The sequence below is a fragment of the Myxocyprinus asiaticus genome, chromosome 32 (genome assembly GCF_019703515.2).
Source record: "Myxocyprinus asiaticus isolate MX2 ecotype Aquarium Trade chromosome 32, UBuf_Myxa_2, whole genome shotgun sequence".
Classification (NCBI taxonomy): Eukaryota; Metazoa; Chordata; class Actinopteri; order Cypriniformes; family Catostomidae; genus Myxocyprinus; species Myxocyprinus asiaticus.
The window spans coordinates 38,531,569-38,557,174 of NC_059375.1; the positions used below are offsets into that span (position 1 = coordinate 38,531,569).

Genomic DNA, 25,606 nt, shown 5'->3' on the forward strand with positions numbered 1-25,606 from the left:
CTACTCGACCCCCTATGAGTGAAGGTTTGTTTTCTTTGCACATGTTCCAATAACAACAAAACTCAAACATACACTATATTGCCAAAAGTATTCGCTCACCCATCCAAATAATTGAATTCAGGTGTTCCAATCACTTCCATGGCCACAGGTGTATAAAATGAAGCACCTAGGCATGCAGACTGCTTCTACAAACATTTGTGAAAGAATGGGCCGCTCTCAGGAGCTCAGTGAATTCCAGCGTGGTACTGTGATAGGATGCCACCTGTGCAACAAGTCTAGTCGTGAAATTTCCTCGCTACTAAATATTCCACAGTCAACTGTCAGTGGTATTATAACAAAGTGGAAATGATTGGGAATGACAGCAACTCAGCCACGAAGTGGTAGGCCACGTAAAATGACATAGCGGGGTCAGCGGATGCTGAGGCGCATAGTGCGCAGAGGTCGCCAACTTTCTGCAGAGTCAATCGCTACAGACCTCCAAAGTTCATGTGGCCTTCAGATTAGCTCAAGAACAGTACGTAGAGAGCTTCATGGAATGGGTTTCCATGGCCGAGCAGCTGCATCCAAGCCATACATCACCAAGTGCAATTCAAAGCGTCAGATGCAGTGGTGTAAAGCACGCCGCCACTGGACTCTAGAGCAGTGGAGATGCGTTCTCTGGAGTGACGAATCACGCTTCTCCATCTGGCAATCTGATGGACGAGTCTGGGTTTGGCGGTTGCCAAGAGAACGGTACTTGTCTGACTGCATTGTGCCAACTGTGAAGTTTGGGGGAGGGGGGATTATGGTGTGGGGTTGTTTTTCAGGAGCTGGTTCTTGGCCCCTTAGTTCCAGTGAAAGGAACTCTGAATGCTTCAGCATACCAAGAGATTTTGGACAATTCCATGCTCCCAACTTTGTGGGAACAGTTTGGGGATGGCCCCTTCCTGTTCCAACATGACTGCACACCAGTGCACAAAGCAAGGTCCATAAAGACATGGATGAGCGAGTTTGGTGTGGAAGAACTTGACTGGCCTGCATAGAGTCCTGACCTCAACCCGATAGAGCACCTTTGGGATGAATTAGAGCGAAGACTGCGAGCCAGGCCTTCTCGTCCAACATCAGTGTCTGAACTCACAAATGCGCTTCTGGAAGAATGGTCAAAAATTCCCATAAACACACTCCTAAACCTTGTGGAAAGCCTTCCCAGAAGAGTTGAAGCTGTTATAGCTGCAAAGGGTGGGCCGACGTCATATCAAACCCTATGGATTAAGAATGGGATGTCGCTTAAGTTCATATGCGTCTAAAGGCAGATGAGCGAATACTTTTGGCAATATAGTGTATAACTAAGTGTAAGTAAAGTACATCTTTGAATCATATTAGCTGTTGATGTGTTATGTTTTCAGCTAATAAATTCATTGTTATGGCAAAAGCAACTGTAAATGGCCTATAAAGCAAGAATAAGAAATCAGCCAATAAAAGCTTGATAAATTCTTTATAATGCCAAACTAGTCCATAAATAGTCACTTACAAGTGTAATTATTAATCATGAATTACTGTTTAATTTATGATCCCTAAAATAAAATGTTACCAAATGTTTTAGTAATTTATTAGTAACAGCTTTGTAAAAACAATACTAATTAGCCGGCTTAATATTGTTTAGTAAACTTGACTTTTAATGGATCTCTGAAATTGAGCATTAATGACATTACTTTCTACACAAAAATAAGACGTTTGATAAGTTGTAAATTATGGCTAAGACAGCTTTACTCTACACTCAGTTATTTTTTTTATTTTTTTTAATTTTTTTTATTTTTTTTTCATGATTAACTAGTTCATTATTTTGGACCCTTAAAGGAATATTCCGCGTTCAATACAAGTTAAGCTCAATTGACAACATTTGTGGCATGATGCTGATTACCACAAAAATGAATTTCGACCTACCCTCCTTTTATAAAAAAAAATTAAAAAAAAGCAAAAATGCCTCACTGTAATTACAATGGAAGTGAAGGGGGCCAATTTTTGTAGAGTTTAAAGGCAGAAATGTGAAGCTTATAATTTTATAAAAGCACTTACATTAATTAATCTGTTAAAACTCTTGTATTATTTGAGCTTTAAAGTTGTTTAAATCATAATTTTTACAGTCATTTTAGGGTTTGTTGACATTACATCGTCATTGCAACAAAGTTGTAAAATTGGCTATAACGTTACATAGAAAAGGTTAGTACGCAATTTCATCACACTAAAATCATGTTAACACACATATTGTTGATGTATTGTGGCTATACTTTTAAAACGGATTAGCCCCATTCACTTCCATTGTAAGAGCCTCATTGTATCCCAGATTTGTGCTTTTTTTAAAGAAAAGGAGGGACGAGTCTAAAATTATTGTTTTTAGTGATCAAAATTATGCCACAAATACTGTTGATTGAGCTTAACTTGCATTGAACCTGGAATATTCCTTTAAAATAAAGTGTTACTATGTATTCTTTACAAACTTAAGTAGGCCTATTACATATCGGCATGCAACTTATCCTGCAGTGTTTGTGCTATGGACATTAATAATACCTCAAATCATATGGCTTGTTGAGGAGAGGTCTTTTCTATGCATTTGGATTTAGGATTTTGATCTACCAGATGATAAAACAAGCAAAACAAGACATTTGTAGAGAATACAATATCACAGAGACTTGGGTGTGGGCTCTTTTGACCTGCAAGCAACTACCACCCAGAACACCCTAGCAAAACAATGCCATAGCAACCACCCAGACCACCCAAGCAACTGCATAGTAATGCCCTAGCAACACCTCAGAGCTCTCTAGCAATGCCAAAGCAAACACCCAGAGCATCCTAGCTTACATTGTCTAAAGAAAATGCTATTTTTTTTTCTATCGAGATGTTTTTGTTGTCATTTCAGCTGAAATATTAATGCACATACTGCATGTGAGGATAACTATGAGCTAAAAGTGCTTATGAATCTCTCTGAAAATCCTGTTCCTCTTCAGCCGGGGTGATCAATCATTTAGAGAAGATGAATGAACAATATGAACTTAAACAGCTACAGGACACCATTATTACTAAGTACAGTACACACTCTGTCAGACTAACATCTTGACGTGTACATTTAATTAGAAACGGCAGAAACAAGTGTTTTGTTCCAAATTAATAGATACAACTTTTCATCTTCACGTTTCAAATTTTCATTAAATTATTGGGTCTCATTCACAATTAATTGCGTATTTCTACAATGATCTGTCACTGAGCTACACCAGAGGGCCTATTGATACAATACCTGACCCTAAGGCATGCCACACCTGAAATTGGCAGGGTTTCACGACCCAGCCATGTACAGCAATACGAACACTCACATAATCATGCATATCCCAGCTGTCTTTGCTCTTTATGTCAAAGCAATGATGTAGAGGGGTGAAAGATGGAAGGGCTCATGCAATATTCATGCTTTCTCTCCTATATTTAGGTATTTCATCAAGCGGAGAGAAGACAAAGAGATGTATTTCGATATTGAATCTATCAGCGGAGTCATTAGAACCACTCAACAATTGGACCGAGAGGACACGCCCTGGCACAACATCACTGTCATGGCAACAGAGGAGGGTGGGTACCAGAAATTAGGTTGCTGGTTGAGCATTGCCACTTTAATAACTCGCAAATTACTTTGATAAAATTGTCTTAATAATAATAGCAATAAATGCCTCGTAATAAATTATTATAAAAAAAAAATAATTATCATGAGAAACAAAGTGCTGTTCTTTTTTTTTTTTTTTTTTTTTTAATTGCTTTCCCTCCTCTTGCCATCAATGACATCAACTATCCAGAGCTAATAATCAAAGATCGCACCTCTTAGCATATTTAACACAACCACTCGTGCAAGAGAACAAAAATAGGTCAAAATGTTCTTAGGCCACATAAAAACTGCAAATTGTGTGTACATGGAATTAAATTGATGTTGCTTTGATGTCTGTGTGCATTTAACAGTGTTGCATGCAATGGAAGATACATTGGAGGGAGAAGTAATGCGTTTCTTAAACTAATGGTATGTTGTTTGTTGCCATGGTGATGGTTTGCCATTGAAAGCCTTGTGAAATGTTCATTTCTCGTCCCGCCGTGGGTGGGAAAGTGTGTTAGAGTGCTCGTTAGTGAGGATGGCGAGGGACCGGACCTCGTTTGGCCTATGTGCTTGTAAGACATCTTCACAATTATAAGCACATTTATTGCATTTAACAGTAACTGTACAACTGGCAGACGTTATGTTTATTTTATTAGCTTACTTCTAGTTATACTCCATGAGGATTTTGAATTGTTAAACAGATCTGGCTCTAAAACGTGATTGAATGAGGCACGTTCAAAGCCATGGTAAAAATAGCTGATAAACAGTTCAGCATCAGTATTCTCGCTAGAACCATCAGATCTTGCCGGAAGGTGGATACGGCAGGGGAGCTTACCCCAGAGCAGGACGGGACATAAACTGGTGGTGCTGGGGTGGAGGTGGGTGAAAGCCGCCCACCGTACGAGTGTAGGAAGATAGCTGTGGGTCTTATAAGTCATTGGCTAGATCATGATAGGAGGAGATACCGGAACTGAATGAATGACGTAATACTACCATGAGTCCTCCACGAGAACTGTCGCTTATGCTTCCATTTCTTGATGAATATGTGTCCATTTCTGACATACGGCACATTATGCAATTGAAATAGGTTGTAAAGCAGCAAACTATTTGGCTTTAAATCATTTTGGAGCAAGAAAGGGTTTTTTTGTTTGTTTGTTTGTTTTAAACCAAAGTTATACATGTCTTATTGTTCTCCCTCAGCTATGCTTAATTAAAGTTGAATAACCAACAGTGTGGAAAATTCCCAGAGGGAGAAATTAGGTGTTATTCATCTGAGCAAGGCCCACTGTTTTTCCTCCTATATTGAGTAGATATTCTGCAACACAGTTTAGCAGACGATACATGGCTAACACATGCACCTCTACTAGAAATCGATTTAAAGCACAAAGTTATCTATTCACAAACAATACATAAAACACACATTTTAATGGGCTGTTTTTCCCTCATATTCTCTGAAATACTGCACAGAGATGCAATGAAGGGTAAAAGTGTAAAGAATGTATAAAATAAGAGAGAGAGTGAGAGAGAGAGAGAGAGAGAGAGAGAGAGAGAGAGAGAGAGAGAGAGGGAAATGAGAGGCAGGACACAAAGATGGTTTGAAATAAATATTAAAAGCAGTGACCAACAAGAGTGACAGGAATGAAAGGAGGTGTAGACCAGGCAAAGAATAAGTGACAGTGGAATAGAGAAAGTATATTTAGGCAGCTCCTATATCTATCTATCTATCTATCTATCTAGCTAGCTAGCTAGCTAGCTAGCTATCTAATGCTATATTAGTAACAGCAGATTTTACCCCTCAAAAACTTGAACAGGTGATGCTATAAACTGATTATTAATTTTAAAATGTCATTATTGGTCAATTAAAAACTATGCTAAGTGAGTCTGAAAGATACAAAATGCATTCAAAAGATCCCAACTCAATAAAATGTGTGTAAATTAATCAATAACATGTAATCAAACTTAATATTTTATTATTGTTTATAATTATTGTTATTTATGAGCATTATAATACCTTGGTAATTTTAGCATTTTTTGCATTCATTGTGTTTTGATTCTAATTAATTTAATCAGTATGGGTCCAAATGATTCAGAGAATTCCTATGAGGCAATTTAGCCAATTTGTAAACAAAATTAATGGGATGTCATCCAGGGATCAAGGGATTTATGCAAATCTACCTTTTGACTAAGAAATCATGGTTCCAAAATTTGTTCTTGTAGAGACAAACGTATAGGAATTTGCATAACCTGTGTTTGTTAATCAGAAACTATTTGGTCATTGGCATGTTTTTGTTTATGAAATGTATTCAGCAATATCATTATGAGATTTGTTAAGGAGAGATGTTTATAAGGAAGGAAAGAGAAGATGGATGGATGGATGGATGGATGGATCGATGGATGGCTGGATAGATGGAGAGATGGATGGATGGAGGGAAGGAAGGAAGGAAAGAGAGGAAGGAAGGATGGTGGGAAAGAAGGAAGAAAAGATGGAAGGAAGGAGATGGATGAAAGGAAGGAGAGTAATGAAGGAAGGAGAGGAAGGAATATGGATGGATGGATGAAGGAGAAGAAGGAAGACATATGGATGGAAGGAAGAAAATATGGATGAATCGATGGAAGGAAGGAAGGAAGTAAGTAAGGAAGGAAGGAGAGAGAGGAAGGAAGATGGATGGATGGGTGGATGGAAGGAAGGAAAGAAGGAAGGAAGAAAAGATGGATGGAAGGAAGAAAATATGGTTGAATCGATGGAAGGATGGAAGGAAGGAAGGAAAGAAGGAAGGAAGGAAGGAATATGGTTAGATGGTTGAATGGATAAATGGATGGATGGATGAATTTAATTGGAAGGAAGAAAACATTGATGTATCTTCCTTATAACATTGTCTTCTATCTGTAAGCTGCTTGTATGATGTTCATGAAAACTTCTTGTAGTTCAGATATTCTTTCATTCTGGCTTCCTGACATTTTTAAGTCACCCTCAAATGTATTCTTTATTTTTCAGACAACCCCAGTCTTCAGAGCCATGTGCCCGTCACTGTGCAGGTTCTGGATGTGAACGACAATCCTCCAAAGATCAACAGCAATGAGGAGCTCATCATCTGTGAAAGCACCAGACCAGGACAGGCAAGTCCCTCAGCAGCCTGACACCTTAATTCTCTGCCATCAACTGCTGAGGAAGAGACAGAGAGCGAGAGCGAGAGAGTAGGATGGGGTGCATATTTAGAGAAAGCAGAAATATAAAAAAATGGAAGGGGGTACGGCTAATGCTAATCATCTTTCAATGAGACGGAGAATTTGATCAACAAAGCGTGACGGCTCTGACTCACTACAGCACACTCCTATTTCCTACCCAAAATGTTTCCATTTAATTTATAAATGCTGTTTTTTCACCAGCAGACCACAGAAAGACAGGGATGAAAGAAAGAATGACGAATGAGGTCAAGCTCATTTCAGTATTTCCTCTGTCCACAACATAAATTTGTACATTAAATTTTACCAAATTAACCATTCTACATTAACGGACCAAAACTGAATTAACAAAATATCTTGTATGTAGCTTTTATTTTTTATTTTATGTATTTTTTTGTCATGTTGCCTGTGCTTTGTTAGTTTCTCAGATATGGAATTAGCTTAGTCTTGGGCCAAATTGCACACTAAATACCAAGGTTGTGAACCATCATATCTGAATTGAGATATACGCATGTCTCTCCTTGTGTTTTTTGTATACATGTTGGAATTTGTAAAGTGACCTTGAGTTTGCAGAAAGGCACTATATAAAATAAACTTTATTATAGTAAAACATTATTATTATTATGATTATTATTATTATTATTATTATTATTATTATTATTATGCATTTTAAATTTAATAAATAGATTAACATTTTGATATGAATATTTATTATAATAATTTATAAATATATAATTTATTATATAGTTTTCAGAAAACAATATAAGGAGGATATTGGTATTTTATTAAAATTAAATGTATGAAAACATATGAATAAATATGCATAATTATTCCAAATAAAAGATAAATTATTAATGTTCTGTCACAAAATTTGTGTTGGACTATGTTGAATTTCTTTGAATAGCAATTCCATTATTCCTGATTAATTTATAAAAATATTAATAATAAACTAAAATAATAATAAATTAAATCACATTTTAATTAACAATATGTAGGCTGGAACTATGCATACTATTAACCATTACTACTAAAAATAAAAGCATAAAGAAAAAGCATAAGAAATGTAAGGAATGTAAACCTTTGAACAGTATAACATTTTCAAAATAATAAAGTAATAATTACAGTATACTGATAATATTAACAAAACATTGTGTATAATTTACAAGTATTAACCTAAACAAATTACATTGTGAAGTTTATCTTTTACCATTTCTGGCTTCCCACAAGCAAGAAATACAATTTGAGGGTATTTACCTTTTGCAGGGAGTAATGATGAACTCATAATGGACAGCACTGAAGGAAACAAAATGCCTATTGGGTTGCCAGGACAACACAAACCCACAAACCAGCTGGTTTTAACACATAAAGCACTCTGCTTACAAGAACTGCTGAGATGCCAGCAGAAATGTCAGAAGAATTGAACAGAGAGGGGGAAAAAACAACAAAGAATAAAGAAAAACTTGATTCTGAGCCTGAATTTCCACATTGCAATAAAACCACATTTGGGAGAAGATGTAAGAGTTGTACCCTGCTGAGAAGACCCGCATGGTTGGTCACCAGCATAATATGTGTTTTTCAGGATGCAGATGTGCTGGTATCCCAGCCAGGCAGCTTAACTACCTTAACCTGCAAGACTAAATTGGTTGACTAGCTCCACTAGAAAGGCCAAAAAAACTAATTCCAAGCTGAGAAAACTACGTTTTGCTGGTCAAGAGAGACTAGGCTATGTTGGTTCTCTAACCAGACCAGACCAGCACTAATCAGTAGTACTGTAGTCAACCAGTTTGGGCTTTGTGGCCAATGCTGATAGAATACAGAGCAGGGATAGAGAGCAGATATACACTCACTGAGCACTTTATTAGAAGATCTATACACTTACTTATTCATGCAACTATCTAAATCGTGTGGCAGCAGTGCAATGCATAAAATCATCAGATACGGGTAAGGAGCTTCAGTTAATATTCACATCAACTATCAGAATGGGGAATAAATGTGATCTCAGTGATTTAAACTGTGGCATGATTTTTGGTGCCAGTGGCTGGTTTGAGTATTTCTGTAACTGCTGATCTCCTGGGATTTTCACACACAACAGTCTCTAGAGTTTACTCAGAATGATGTCAAAAACAAAAAAACACCCAGTGAGGGGCAGTTCTGCAGACGGAAACGCCTTGTTGATGAGAGAGGTCAATGGAGAATGGCCGGACTGGTTTGAGCTGACAGAAAGGCAACGGTAACTCAGATAACCACTCTGTACAATTGTAGTGAGCAGAATAGAATCTCAGAATGCACAAAACATCGATCCTTGAAGGAGATGGGCTACAACAGCAGAATACCATGTCTGGCACTTTGTTAAGACCATAGTGTTCCTAATAAAGTTCTCAGTGAGTGTATATGGAGGCCCAAAATACTCTAAATGCAATAAATAAATCAATAATTAAACCAGTGATTAAATGTACAATAAATAATTAAATCAATAATAAAATGTACCCATTTATCTGTAATATTCCATGAAAACAAATAATGTATTGTTTAAAACATTTTATTATATCCATTTAAAAAAAAAAAAAAAAAAAAAAAACTACAATTGCATTCAAATATATATATATATATATATATTTTATATTTTTTTTATGCACTAATTCCAAAAGTCATTTTGACTAATAATAGGCTGAATTTCCTATTGACACCTAATGGACAAATTATGTTTTGTTTACCCTCTTCTTTTCTGTTGATGGCAGATCATTCAGACCATCACTGCTGTGGATAAAGATGATTTTGCCAACGGAAAGGGATTTTCCTTCTCTTTTCCAGGAGGAATTCCTGTTAACCCCAACTTTACAATTAAAGACAATGAAGGTATGCAATGATTTCATGTTGTATATGTTTTTATGTGTACAAGCATGGGTCACGGATTCCTCAGTCAAGTATCAGGAAATATGTTTTCCAGGCCTGAAAAAGTTGACAATTACAATTACTCTCCCCCACGTTGTCCCAAACTCAAATGACTTTCTGTTTTCCTTAGAATACAAAATGAGATGTTAGGCAGAAAGTTAGCCTCAGTCACCATTCACCTCCAATGTATAGTAAAAAAGCAATAAATATTAATTGTGTCTGAGGCTAACATTCTGCCTAACATCTCCTTTTGTGTTCCATGAAAGAAAGAAAACATACAGGTTTGGAACAACATGAGGGTGAATAAACGATGACAGAATTTTCATTATTTGTGGGAACTGTTCATTTAAAATAGAAAAAAGATGCACACTTCAGCTTTGAGCTAACATATTCGCAAAAAACTAAACAAAAACAAAAGATAATTAAATGTAGGCTGCATGCTTAAGTGAGACTATTGATGACAGTTTACATGCAGGCAGTGGTAAAATCTCTTATGCATGATTAATAGTGCGACTGAGAAGTTAAATCAATGAGCTGTATTGGCATTCCAATAATCAATATCACCATAACATTGATTACAGAACCTGTGTGGTCTTGTTGTCAGTGTGTTTTTGCCATTTATAAGAGGGTGCCATGATGTGAAGAATATATATATATATATATATATATATATATATATATATATATATATATATATATATATATATATATATATATTTTTTTTTTTTTTTTTTTTTTTTCATCTTACAGACATCAACAGAATGTCTCATAAAATTCATTATAGATGTTTTATGAACTGTGAAGTTTTCTGTAAAATGTGCTCGAGTGGTAAAAAATGTACAGAAAGTATTCCTAAATGGATTAGAATAAGATGTCAGATTAAGGATGTAAAATGGGTTGCAAATGCTGTTGCATGTTGATGGGTTCGCAATCATCATTGTAACTTGACGTGCTGTTACTTTGGCACCTCATCCTATGGGAAGAAAATATTGGTTGTTCGGTAGAGGTTCTTCTCGAAGTGTCATTTTGTTTGGATTGTATGTATGAACCCTGGCACTTTTAATCTTCTTAGCACTTCCTTTGTGTCATTGGCACCTCGTGTGAACTTTAAAGCAATTGTTGGAGCCACCATACTTTAAAGCACTTCCAAAATGCAGCTCAAGTCGGCCTGGTTGTTTCCCCCCTTCACTGTTCCTCACTGTCAGAAAGAGCTCGTATTCCATTTGAGGGATTATTGGTCTAACCGCACACAGTAGTTCAGTCCCTGTTGCTGTCAAACGAATTACCAGCTCCCTAAACTCCTGAACCAACGGCCTTAATGCAATACTCACACAGATGCCTGCCGGCTGAAGGTTACCATGGAGACTGTTCTCATTCCTGGTAGGCCTGGACAATATAGCCACACAAAAAAAGGATATACAGGTGTATCTCAATAAATTAGAATGTCGTGGAAAAGTTCATTTATTTCAGTAATTCAACTCAAATTGTGAAACTCATGTATTAAATAAATTCAGTGCACACAGACTGAAGTAGTTTAAGTCTTTGGTTCTTTTAATTGTGATGATTTTGGCTCACATTTAACAAAAACCCACCAATTCACTATCTCAAAAAATTAGAATACATCATAAGACCAATAAAAAAAAAAACATTTTTAGTGAATTGTTGGCCTTCTGGAAAGTATGTTCATTTACTGTATATGTACTCAATACTTGGTAGGGGCTCCTTTTGCTTTAATTACTGCCTCAATTCGGCTTGGCATGGAGGTGATCAGTTTGTGGCACTGCTGAGGTGGTATGGAAGCCCAGGTTTCTTTGACAGTGGCCTTCAGCTCATCTGCATTTTTTGGTCTCTTGTTTCTCATTTTCCTCTTGACAATACCCCATAGATTCTCTATGGGGTTCAGGTCTGGTGAGTTTGCTGGCCAGTCAAGCACACCAACACCATGGTCATTTAACCAACTTTTGGTGCTTTTGGCAGTGTGGGCAGGTGCCAAATCCTGCTGGAAAATGAAATCAGCATCTTTAAAAAGCTGGTCAGCAGAAGGAAGCATGAAGTGCTCCAAAATTTCTTGGTAAACGGGTGCAGTGACTTTGCTTTTCAAAAAACACAATGGACCAATACCAGCAGATGACATTGCACCCCAAATCATCACAGACTGTGGAAACTTAACAAGCAACTTGGGCTATGAGCTTCTCCACCCTTCCTCCAGACTCTAGGACCTTGGTTTCCAAATGAAATACAAAACTTGCTCTCAATGTGAGCCAAAATCATCACAATTAAAAGAACCAAAGACTTAAACTACTTCAGTCTGTGTGCACTGAATTTATTTAATACACGAGTTGAATTACTGAAATAAATGAACTTTTCCACGACATTCTAATTTATTGAGATGCACCTGTATATATATATATATATAGTTTAAGTCTTTGGTTCTTTTAATTGTGATGATTTTGGCTCACATTTAACAAAAACCCACCAAATCTCAAAAAATTAGAATATTTTGACATGCCAATCAGCTAATCAACTCAAAACACCTGCAAAGGTTTCCTGAGCCTTCAAAATGGTCTCTCAGTTTGGTTCACTAGGCTACACAATCATGGGGAAGACTGCTGATCTGACAGTTGTCCAGAAGACAATCATTGACACCCTTCACAAGGAGGGTAAGCCACAAACATTCATTGCCAAAGAAGCTGGCTGTTCACAGAGTGCTGTATCCAAGCATGTTAACAGAAAGTTGAGTGGAAGGAAAAAGTGTGGAAGAAAAAGATGCAAAACCAACCGAGAGAACCGCAGCCTTATGATTGTCCAGCAAAGTCGATTCAAGAATTTGGGTGAACTTCACAAGGAATGGACTGAGGCTGGGGTCAAGGCATCAAACACACACAGACGTGTCAAGGAATTTGGCTACAGTTGTCGTATTCCTCTTGTTAAGCCACTCCTGAACCACAGACAACGTCAGAGGCGTCTTACCTGGGCTAAGGAGAAGAAGAACTGGACTGTTACCCAGTGTTCCAAAGTCCTCTTTTCAGATGAGAGCAAGTTTTGTATTTCATTTGGAAACCAAGGTCCTAGAGTCTGGAGGAGGGGTGGAGAAGCTCATAGCCTAAGTTGCTTGAAGTCCAGTGTTAAGTTTCCACAGTCTGTGATGATTTGGGGTGCAATGTCATCTGCTGGTGTTGGTCCATTGTGTTTTTTGAAAACCAAAGTCACTGCACCCGTTTACCAAGAAATTTTGGAGCACTTCATGCTTCCTTCTGCTGACCAGCTTTTTAAAGATGCTGATTTCATTTTCCAGCAGGATTTGGCACCTGCCCACACTGCCAAAAGCACCAAAAGTTGGTTAAATGACCATGGTGTTGGTGTGCTTGACTGGCCAGCAAACTCACCAGACCTGAACCCCATAGAGAATCTATGGGGTATTGTCAAGAGGAAAATGAGAAACAAGAGACCAACAAATGCAGATGAGCTGAAGGCCACTGTCAAAGAAACCTGGGCTTCCATACCACCACCGCGGTGCCACAAACTGATCACCTCCATGCCAAGCCAAATTGAGGCAGTAATTAAAGCAGAAGGAGCCCCTACCAAGTATTGAGTACATATACAGTAAATGAACATACTTTCCAGAAGGCCAACAATTCACTAAAAATGTTTTTTTTATTGGTCTTATGATGTATTCTAATTTTTTGAGATAGTGAATTGGTGGGTTTTTGTTAAATATGAGCCAAAATCATCACAATTAAAAGAACCAAAGACTTAAACTACTTCAGTCTGTGTGCACTGAATTTATTTAATACACGAGTTTCACAATTTGAGTTGAATTACTGAAATAAATGAACTTTTCCACGACATTCTAATTTATTGAGATGCACCTGTATATATATATATATATATATATATATATATATATATATATATATATATATATATATATATATATATTGTATTTTTTTTTTTTTTTTTTTTTTTTTCCACTATTTGTCTGGTTTTAGCTGGTCTCCATGGCTGGTCTTGCTGATCAGTTGCCTGGTTTTTGAGGGGTTTTGGGCACTTTTAAGATGGTCAAGCTAGGTCTTGGCTGGTCTTAGATGGTTTAAGATGACCTCCGAGTCTACTCAAGCTGGTGCTCAGATGGTTTTTAGCTCTGAGACCATATTAACCAGCTAAGACCTATTTATATATTTTTTTTCAGCAGGGAGCCCTTATCCTAGATGTGCTGTTCTCAGGTCAAGCTCTGGACTCCAGTAGGGTATTGGAACTCAGAACCCACCTCGTATGGTTTTTAGGGTTTGAGATTGGTTTTGGAAGGATGCCTGGGCCATGAGTGGCAAAAAAAATAAAAGAAAGTAGGAGAGGCCGATCGATGAGAAAATGGAAGAGAAAATTATTTGGGCTTAGAGAGTATCACAAGTTTCACTCCTTTTCTATCAAGCCCACTGCAGTCTGGAGTTTACCCAAGTACTCACTGGAAGTCTCTCTCTTTATATCCCACTGTTTCTCACTCTGTAATCTCTGTCCATTGGGACACGCCACTATTTACCAGTCCAAGGGGCCATTCAGACCAAACACGGTCTTGCACTAAAAAAGCAAGATGGTGCACAATGGATAGAACAGAACACAGTTCTCAAAACTTTTTAAACTGTTGTTCTTTTTATTGCGTTCTAAAACACATTTTGCATTCGCCGGTCAATTTTCACCCAGTGGAATTCAAGATTATAAATAATTAATAACCCGATGGTATACATCTTAAATTATATTGTAAGTCAGTAATAAGTTCTTAATTATTGATATATGTAAAAAGATTGATAGTTTTGGCATGTTAACTGACAAATATAAAAGTTATTAATTAATATAACATTTGTAATAAAATGTAGAAATTATTTGACATTTCAGAATATACATTAACTACAGTAAAACCAGTGTGATACATGTGAAGACATATTTTTATCAACATGTCTGTGAAATTGTATATGAATGTAACCTAATATGCAATTTATATTAATATCTAATATGAGAATTACTAGTAATTTGAGTGAATTTCCTATTACTCATTACTGATCAATACAACTTGGTGGTCAAAAGTTATGAAACAAACATATTCTATTTCAACTAAACATCATCAGCACAACTGTATAACTAAAGTATACACCATTAAAACGTCTTTGCTATGTTTTTAAGCTAAATCTGTTCTATTTACTTGCATGAACAGCCGAATGTTGATGCATAAGTATGCTGTAAGCTGGCTCGGCATCAGATGACTGCACAGTAAAATGTGGACAATTTCCTCTTTTAACCCATATTTAGACTAATGTGTGCATGAACAAAGTATTGCCACACCCCTTTAGGCTGTTGTACCTTTGATTTAGTTTATTTGTTATGTTTGTTACATCTGTCATGTCTGTTTTGTACAGAAATGTGTGTGTGTGTGTCTGAAAAGCAGCCTCTAAGAAATATTAGTTGTTGATGTCAGTGTGTGCTTTGTCACAGTTTCTGAAGAGATACTGGTTCTTATTCACTAATAATTGTGTTTCATATAAGTGTTCTTGCATATTGCAAATATATGCACATAAATTTGTTCTTACCCTCTTTTAATGTTGATAAATCTGGATTATAATAAATTACAGTAGGAGCATGGTTTGATACTAATGTGCACTTATTAGTGAATCATAATTTATGCATAAAAACGTTCACACCCATATGTTTTACGCACACCCAGAGGAAAATCTGGTAACACTTTCTTTGAAGCCCATATTTATAATGCATTGTAAATGCATTATAATGCATTAGTAATGTCTCATAATACACCTTATAAATTATGTTATAACTTCTCATAAATAATTGTAACCACAATTATAATACATTGTAATACTTACCTATTCATAGTTATACCTTATTATATAATGCATTATAACACAAGCGACATCCGATTTTATGTGCAGAAGTTATAATGTATTTTACTGTGTATATTTGTAATATATATATAATAGGTATGATTTAAGTAAAGTAACAAAAGCAATGTCTTCTTATAAACATTCGTAAGATATTTCTAAGTGGTTATAAGACATTACAAGTCATGCTGGAAGTTACGTACACATGCACAAAATAACTTTTAATGTAAATTTTGAGATATTACAAGAAAAACTTGTTAAGCTACAAGGTTAAAATATATCAGAAACTTTCTCTCGAGAAACAAATACGTATGTTGATCACACATGTATAAAAAAAATATAAAAAAATTAATAAACTGATTCTATACTGGACTGGACTGGAACTTAATGTTTGTGCATCTTATTTGGATACATATAAATAACTTCCATTGTATAAGTTTGACTTATAATGTATTGTATGTTACAAGTTTATGTTATGGCTGTTTATAAGATTTTGCTTTTTTAACTTTACTTAAAGCAGGCAAAGACCACTTATAATATGATCACATCATAAAGCCTTTTGACACTATGCTGCTTTTGCATGACAGCACTTATACAATTAGCTTTATTAGCTTCTGCTGTGTTAAAATTTGATGTTGCTTGTGTTATAATGCATTATACTCTTAAGTATAACTATAAATAGGAGAAGTCTAATAATGTATTATAAATGTAGTTAGAATTATTTTTGAGTTGTAACTTATTATAAGGTGTATTATGAGACATTATGAATGCAGTGTAATGCATGTATAATGCTTTTACAATGCTTTATAAATATGGGCTTCATAAAAAAAGTGTTACCGAAAATGTTATTGCTTTAGAATTTGCTTTTTCATCACTCTTGAAGTCCTCAGTTTTGTTTCTTTTGATTTTTCTTTCCTATGGGTTCTTAGTAAACAAGACCCATTGTACTGTATGTTTAAGTGAAGCCTTCTTGTCTGCAAAGACCTACTGTAAAGTGCTTCAAATTTAGCAATAGTGCCACTTTCCCATCTTTACAAGTGCTCAGAGCAAAGGGGTCTTTATCTAAATGGCTGTTTGGTGGTGAAAAGTAAACATTTATGCTCATAATGTTGACTTATATTTTCCACCTTTGACTTTAAAGATGTCCAGTGGAATTGGCCAAATTAAAAAACTAAAAACTAAAAACTGTAAATTAAATTAGAGCACAGTGAAAACATTTAATTTATTTGGAGCACAGTGAAAGGAAGGCTAAATGGACTTAATTAATGTCTGTTCACATATTACTTTATAAACGCAGCTCCTCTGTTTGAATAGCAATGTGAGATAAAAGGCCCCAGAGTGCATACAGGTACCCTCGCACAGATATTTAGTTAATTGTGTTTTTTAGTCGATTAGATTTTGTAGTGGAGCCGAGGGTAATTGCAGAAGTAATATTCATGAGTGAGCTTACAATGATGCCAAAGGCGACAAAGAGACATGCTAAAGACATGCAAACACGCAATATCAGATGCATCGCTGTGCTAATCAATTCCACACACATTCACACATCCATCAATTCACACACCCAGAAATAGTACAATTTTCACAACCTCATGTTCTTCTAAACATTCTTCTTTTATGGAACACAAAATGAGAAATTTTGAAAAATCTTTACTAAGCTTTTATAGTATTATTATTATTATTATTATTATTTATTTATTTATTTATTTGTTTTTATAAAATTACCACAACTCTCCAGCTCCAAAAAGGACAGAAAACACCATTAACCCCTCAGAGACCGGGCGTAGCATAATCAAAACGTTTGTTTACAGCAATTATACAGTACCTATTTTTCATTAAAAATAACAGCAGCTAACATTCTGATGTAGGGCTTTACTGGTTGTTTAGATCAGTGTTACTATCAGAAATACTTAATAATTATTTCTGTAGTTATTAATTAATATTTAGATTAATCAATTTAATCTAACTCATTAAAACCTCATATGGGGCTCCAGTAAATGTAGTGTGCTACGTTTAGGAGCAAGTTTGGTTATTAGCAATAATTAATAATTATCAAAGATAATTATTAATTATTAAAATCAATAGAACATTGATGAGAATCAATGTTAGCTTTTTTAAATCCTTTAAATCAACAATTATCAAAGATAATTGTTAACTGTTAACATCGATGAAACATTAATTAAAATTAATACTAGCTTATTTATCATTCAAATTCAATCATCAAAGATAATTATCAATTATCAAAAATCAATAGAATATTAATAAGGATTAACATTGACGGGGCACCACCCTGAAATCAGGGACTAATAACCAGATAGTATAACAGTCTCAATATTAGATTGTTTTCTTAGGAAAATCGACATCCGAAGAATATCGATTTTCGGGAAAAAAACAATGAATGAAGGTTTGAATCCGAGCACTGACATCCCGTCAGCATGACACAGGTGTATGCAAAACAAACCAAAACACTTCTCTTTGTAATATAAACAAAGTTTATTTATGCAGTAATATCAATTAATAATTAATACAATGCAGTCAATAAACTTCCGACTTACAACTACAAACTAAACAGTGATATGATTAGATATGGAAATAAAAATAATTCTATAACACATAAGGTGTGTGTGTGTGGGTGTGTGGTTAGTACGAGAGAGAGAGAGATGATGGCCCTAAAGCCGATTTCGCGATCGTAGGTGAGAAAACAGCTGTCAGTTTATCACTCAGAGACGCGGTGGACGGCTCGTAAAAGTCCCGCGTTATTTGACTCTAATGGATGAACTCAGTTGCTGTCTCACCCATGATGGCAAAATTGCACAACAATCCAATTTGGTTGGACCACAATACAGCAAAACAAATTTGTGATAATTAATACCCTGAGTATTAATAATGAGCGGACATGGCGGTCTGTAAACTGTACAAGCAAAAACCTTGAAACACAAGAATAACACACTATAATATTCTATCTCTGCCCAGACGTAAACCTCTTACTTGAATCGCATGAGGACACAGGTAGAATGTGTTTTCCTCCGTCCTTTAACTCTGACCCGGTTCCTTGAGGCTCTTGTGATGACGGGAGGCTGTTTCCTCGCTCTGTCGGCGGGCGGTACGGCTGTTGATTCTCGGCGGGCTGGCGGAGAACTCAGAAATGTCGACTTGATTGAAGATGGAAGAGAAATCTTTAATCTCTTCACTTCTGTAGGCAAACGGATGAAGATGCGGATTGCTCAGCGGTCTCCTTCGGATCCGTTAGAGTGTTCGGTGGAACACAGAGTAATCTCAACTCGTCCAGCGAGATGGAGATTGTATGGCTACAGTTTCAAGTCGGACGTTACTTCCTTGTGCCACGAGGTTGCACATGAGAGCAGTGTTTAACTGCGTCCACACACTGCTAGCAAAGTCGCTGGAAGCAAATCACGAAAGCATTTCAGAGGTATTTCAACTCCTGATGATGTCATATTTGAGGGACGTTCTGTTGTGTGCCTCATCCAATAGGAGCTGAGAGTTCGATCCTTTAGTGAGCAAGGCTTCATGGGATTTGCAGTCTGTTTTGGACTCCCTTTGTTTGATTTTGGCATGATTTTTATCAGTAAGATTTACGACTTGGAATGTGGGGGCTTGAGTTAGGTTTTTTACGACTGTGTTAGGCCTGCCTTTGTCTTCTATCTGAATACATGGGGCCCAACACTGAAATGTATCAAAACAACAGTTTTGATGGTAAAATAATTGCATATTTAATATTACAGCTTACTTAAGTCACACAATAATCGCATCAAAGAAAAATGTGCTTAAAAATGAAGATTTTACAGTAGACTGCCATTGATTTTTAGAGTCACACAAAATTCACCTCAAAACAAAATATACTTAAAAATTGTGATTGTTATAATCAGAGGCTTCCTAAAAACATAATCAAGAATGCTTGGGTCACTGATGGTTAAAGGGCTTTTCTGAAGTCTTCTGAAGTCATAGGATAGCTTTGTGTAAGGGAAAAAACAAAAATAAAATGTAAGTCCACTGAAGCTTTCAAATTTAATTTGCGGTCAAATAAAATAATAGTGCATAGACGTGTCACACCAGGATTGGCATCTTTTACGGCAAAACATCATTGGTTCTTGCTTGTAAGTGAACTAGACTAAATGCAGCGGAGGGGAAGATTTTCAGTTAATAACGACTTCAATTTCAGCCTTTTCCTCTCACAAAACTTCTGGAAAAGGCGTATGTCTTCTGAAGACTCAGAAATCTGTACCCAAAATGGCATATGAAATAACTTTATACACCTTTTTTTTCCCACCCACCATTTCTCACTCTTTTGCAAGTACACCAGTTCTCTTTCAGCCTACTGTTAGTTGTTTCTCTGTGTTTTTCTCTTTTTCACTCTGTCTCCTATTTTCCCATCAGTCTCTGAAAGACTCTCATTCTTTTTCTGAAGGCATTTATAGCAACATGTTTTTTTGTTGTTGTTTTTTGTTTGCACTGGCTTGTTTTAATATGCAGTGTGTGTCAGAGGGGCATTTCTTGTATTGGTTGCCAGTCAGTGTGTGGGCTTCTGGACAGGGAACCAGACAGACTATGAACTAAGTGGAATCAGGACAAATTAGTCATTTTCCATTGATAATGATGATTATTATGATTATAAACATGATAAAGCCACTTCCTCACAGGATGATGATTATGATGGTAATGAATACAGTCTGAAGATAACATATTGAGTTATAATGTGACCACATGATTTGGATAAACAATTGGGACTGGTCAGAGAGTTGGCCTTGTGAGTAGTACACATACTCTGGTTGTGCTTTTATGCGCCCGACACAATTTAGAATCGGGCCTGGTGTAATTTAAATTGTGTAATGTTGCTATTGCTTTAATAGCATGTATTCAGTCCAGAAGCACAATTAGTAAACAGTGTTTTGTCTAAATGTGTGATATTTAGCAGCATGGAAATAAATTCTGGTGGTCTGGATTACATTATTATGATTCCCGAAGAAAAGAGCTCCAGGCATCTCTGTCTCTCTCTCTTTCACTCTCACTCACTCACACACATATATTGTTTGCCTTAGCTCTGGATTACCCTCAGGCAAACAGCGGGAACTTTAGGCCTGCCCACACTGACTTCCTCTAACACTTCTTCCTATTGATAGAGAGTTTTGTTCAACACCTGCCAGTGGGACTCAGAAGGGAAGAGCTTTACTTATATACTGTGCAGACAGTCTTCATATATTTGTACATACATTAATAGAACCACAATCTGAAAAATAAAAATCTGTCTTTACCTAAACACTCAATCCAGATGTGAATCGTAAGGAATTCTGATTCCACTTTATGACTTTGGGGCCAGATTGACAAAATTCTTCTTAAAAGAATATTCCTGGTTCAAGCATTTGTGACATAATATTGATTACGACAAACATTTATTTTGACCCTCCTTTTCTTAAAAAAAAAAAGTTCTGAGTGAAACATAAACATGAACTTGACTATGACTTGACTATAAACATGGCTTGACTATGCACATACACATTCACATTCATTCAATACTTGACAATGGCAAACATGAGGGCTTAAATACAAGACATGGGAGAACAAGAACCAATGAACAGACAGAACTGATAACAAGCTAACAAGACAATTAAACAATAAACCAATGAAAACATGACACATGAACATGGAGGGAAAACATGAAATCACATGACAAGGGAAACAGGAACTAAACATTTCAAAATAAAATACATGAATCAACAAAATACACATGACATATCCCCCCCACTAAGGGGCAGCTCCCGACACCCCAACACATAAACAACACACATAAAACATGACATAAATTCAAAGTTCTGTAGGGAGCTGTGGGGGGGGGGGGGGGGGGGGTGTCTTGAGGTGTGTGGCGTGGCGAGAAAGGGCAAGGGGCATGGGACCAGGGCAGAGTCCGTGGGGGGTGGAGCCATGAGAGGCTTGAGGGGTGGAGCCATGGAAGGCGGAGCCGTGAGAGGCTCGAGGGGCAGAGCCATGGAACTTGGTGCCCGGAGAGTAGCCAAAGACTCGAAGGGCCAGGGTGGAGCCGATGGCAGGGAGGACCAAGGCGGTGCTGGAGGCTCGGAGGAGCAAGGCGGAGCTGGGGGATCGAAAGACTGAGGTGGAGCCGGTGGGACTGAGGACCAAGGTAGAGCCGTACGGAAGGAGGTCCCTGGTGAAGCTGACAGATCGGAGGGATGAGGCGCAGCCAGAGGATCGGAGAGCCAAAGCGGAGCCAGGTGACCGACAGACCAAGGAGGAGCTGGAGGGACGAGGGACCCCGGCAAAGCCGACAGGCTGAAGGACTGCAGTGGAGCCAAGGGAACACCGAGCTGAGGCAATGGCCAAGGCGAAGTCCAGGGCTCGGAGGGACTGCTCAGGAGAACTAAGTGTGGGTATAAGGGTGGGAACCATCTCCAGGTCCAACTGCTCAGGTGTGGCTGTGACGGCATGGAGCAGGCTGAGGTGTTGCTGTGACGTAGTATGGAGCAGGTTGAGGTGTTGCTGTGACATAGCATGGAGCAGGCTGAGGTGTTGCTGTGACGTAGCATGGAGCAGGCTGAGGCGTTGCTGTGACATGGCATGGAGCAGGCTGAGGCATTGCTGTGACGTGGCATGGAGCAGGCTGAGGTGTTGCTGTGACATGGCATGGAGCAGGCTGTGGCGTTGCTGTGACGTGGTATGGAGAAAAAGATGGTGCTAGCTCAGCGACCCTGACTAGGAACTCTGGTTTGGCGGCCATGTCATGGAACTCTGGCTCGGCGGCGGCCATGTCGTGGAACTCTGGCTCGGCGGCGGCCATGTCGTGGAACTCTGGCTCGGCATCCGCCTCCCCCACAGTGAACGTGGAACCAATGATCTGTAGGGCGAGGTCGATATATTGAGCCAGGCTGAGGGAACTGCGACCACCAGGCATCAAGGAGGAGATCGGCTCACTCAGACCAAAGCAAAAAATGTCTTTGAGGGCGACCTCATTAAAGTTCACCTGGCTGGCCAAATCGCAGAATTCTTCAACATAATCATCCAGGGGACGATTCCCCTGATGTAGCCGTATGAGTCGAACTGCTGGGTTTATAGTCGGTCAAGTATTCTGTAATGATGCTGGCACTGGCAATGATGATGACGAAGACGATGATGATGAGAAGCCAAGTGCAGTTTATTTACAAACGTGTTAACCAATAACCCTAACTACAAACGTGAAACATAAAACATAAACATGAACTTGACTATGACTTGACTATAAACATGATTTGACTATAAACATGACTTGACTTGACTTGACTTGACTTGACTTGACTTGACTTGACTTGACTTGACTTGACTTGACTTGACTATAAACATTCACATTCATTCAATACTTGACAATAGACAGTGGCAAACATGAGGGCTTAAATACAAGACATGGGAGAACAAGAACCAATGAACAGACAGAACTGATAACAAGCTAACAAGACAAGTAACCAATAAACCAATGAAAACATGACACATGAACATGGAGGGAAAACATGAAATCACATGACAAGGGAAATAGGAACTAAACATTTCAAAATAAAAGACATGAATCAACAAAATACACATGACAGTTCCTAAGTACGTAAATGAAAGATATAAACATTTGAAAAGGAATATTTTGGGTTCAATACAATTTAAGGCCAATCAACAGCATTTGTGGCATAATGTTGAATGCCGCAAAAAATACATTCAACTCGTCCCTACTTTAAAAAAAAAAAAAAAAAAAAAAAGCAGAAATTGAGTTAACAGTGAGGCACTTACAATGGAAGTGAATGATGGCCAATTTTTGGAGGGTTTAAAGGCAGAAATGTGAAACTTATCATTTAATAAAAACACCAACATTACTTATATTAAAATTTGTGTATCATTTGAGCTGTAAAGATGTTTAAATCTTAATTTTTACATTAGTTTTAGGGTTTACAGTGTTAGGTCATCATGGCAGCAAAGTTTTAAAATTGGATATAACTTTAGTAAGTGATTTTCTCTCACTAAAATCATGTTAACACACATATTGTACATGTATATTGTATATGAGTATTTTAACATTTACGGATTGGCCCACTGACTTCCATTGTAACGTATTTTTTATTTTTTATTTTTATTTTTTTTAAAGGAGGGACAAGTCAAAATAAATTTTTGTGGTAATCAGTGCCACAAATGCTGTCGATTGAGCTTATCTTGTATCGAACCCAGAGCATTCCTGTGAAGGTAAAATGTGCATTTCTGCACCCTTAGTGGCACCAAACAGCTTTACAAAAATAATGATTGTTTCCAAGCCTGTTTTCAATCAGTTAAAGCCAATCCCTGCCCAAACACCCCTTTGGGATGTGTAAAAAGTGCCTCTTAGCATCAGTGTTTTCACTTTTCAGGGACATCAACTCATGAATGGCTTATTTAAAGTTGTCTCTGCAAATTAAAGGTGCTGAATTAAATGTCCTTTCTAGAATTTCCACAAGCTGTCAAGCTGAGCCGTTGGATTAGACACGTTTTTGTTTGCTGTTTACAGAGCCTAGAGCTGTCACAGATACATGTGAGATATCTCAGGACACTTATTTCATTAATATCTTTCAGGGAGTAGTAAAAATGTTTGCATACCTTTCCATGAAAAAATCACTTACAGCACCTTTAAGTTGGAATAGCAGAAAATATTTTAACAGAAGAAATTACACACAGCTCCTTTAACATATAAATAAGGTTTCTGCCAGACTGTGTTCCTATATAGTACCAGAAGTTGAATTTGTACAAGAAACATGCCCCACTTTTATGCAATTACTCTTATAAAAATTAGACTTCCCTTGATCATTCTTGTGGAAATAATCTTGTTTTACCTTTACAATAATAATAAAGACCTTGGATCATGATTTCAAGGGAAGAAAACTACCTTACAGTGGCAGATAAAGAAATGGGTCTTTGTTACAAATGTAAGTTTTCCTCTTTTAATGTCTCCATAGTACCTGCAGTCGCCAGTGTTTTAAAGCTTAATTTGGCTGTTGATTCTGTCTTAGAGACCCTCTCATCTCTCCGTAGGGCTTTTTTAAATGTTGTTACGCATTTATTTTTTCTGTTCTCCCCAGGCCTTAGATGCTATTAGAGAAATGTTCCTCGCCACTGACAGAAATGGCCACTCTCAGCAGTTTGCTGTGTGTCCAAAAGGCTTTTAAATGTAGAATTGAAAGATGGCTTGTAATGCATTTTTCTAGCCCTGGAATATTTATCTTGTTGCAGTGAAACCTTTGATGCTTTGATGTGCCACTTTTTTGCTATGTTCTTCAGATCATCTGGAGGCTTTTAAGTGTTTGTCTCAAAAGATAATTTGACAATAATTGAAACACTCAACTAGAACAACAGATGTACAGATGTTATTCTTAGCATAGTCTTGCATAGCTAGACTTTTGACTATCAGTACAAAGTCTGGTCCATGTTGCAGATTATTCTGGCCAAAAACTGCCCATTTAGACAGGAAGAAAGCATATGACCGACATGGAAAACGACCAACCACAGTTTGTTTAGTTTGTCACATTGGCAGATATAAAGCTGAAACATTCTCTACGCAAGTACGTGAATGCACTTCCAGCCACACAAGTTGGATTTTGTATGTTGTTGCATTCCAAAATGTGTCCAACCGCAGTTCATATGCAACACAAGTACACGTTGCATTCTCACCGTAGCCACAAGGGGCACTATAGCAGACATTTGTGTAAACTGTCCACTTACAGCGAGTCAACTACTGTCATGGTGGACAGTTTGAAGAGAATATTTCTGAGAAAACAAAGTAAATTCAATATACAGTGGCAAGAAAAATATGTGGAACCTTTGAAATTAGCTGGTTTTCTGCATTAATTGGTCATAAAATGTGATCTCATCTTCATCAAAGTCACAAGTACAGACAAAACACAATGTGCTTAAGCTAACAACACACAAACAATTATAGTCTTTCATGTCTTTATTGAACACATCCCATTAAAAATTCACGTGCTGCGGAAAAAGTAAGTGAACCCTTGGATTTAATAACTGATCAATC

At 37.2% G+C, this 25,606-nt stretch overlaps 1 protein-coding gene across 2 annotated transcripts in view; it reads left to right on the forward strand.

Moving 5' to 3' along the window:
- The window catches only part of LOC127423077 (cadherin-18-like), a 341,580-nt gene that overhangs the window by 295,688 nt on the left and 20,286 nt on the right, over positions 1 to 25,606 (forward strand). For both annotated transcript variants that reach the window (XM_051667110.1, XM_051667109.1), the window contains 3 exons: positions 3,458 to 3,594; positions 6,603 to 6,724; positions 9,529 to 9,646. In XM_051667110.1, coding sequence (XP_051523070.1) covers positions 3,458 to 3,594; positions 6,603 to 6,724; positions 9,529 to 9,646 — 377 coding nt within the window. The remainder of the gene's footprint in view (positions 1 to 3,457; positions 3,595 to 6,602; positions 6,725 to 9,528; positions 9,647 to 25,606) is intronic.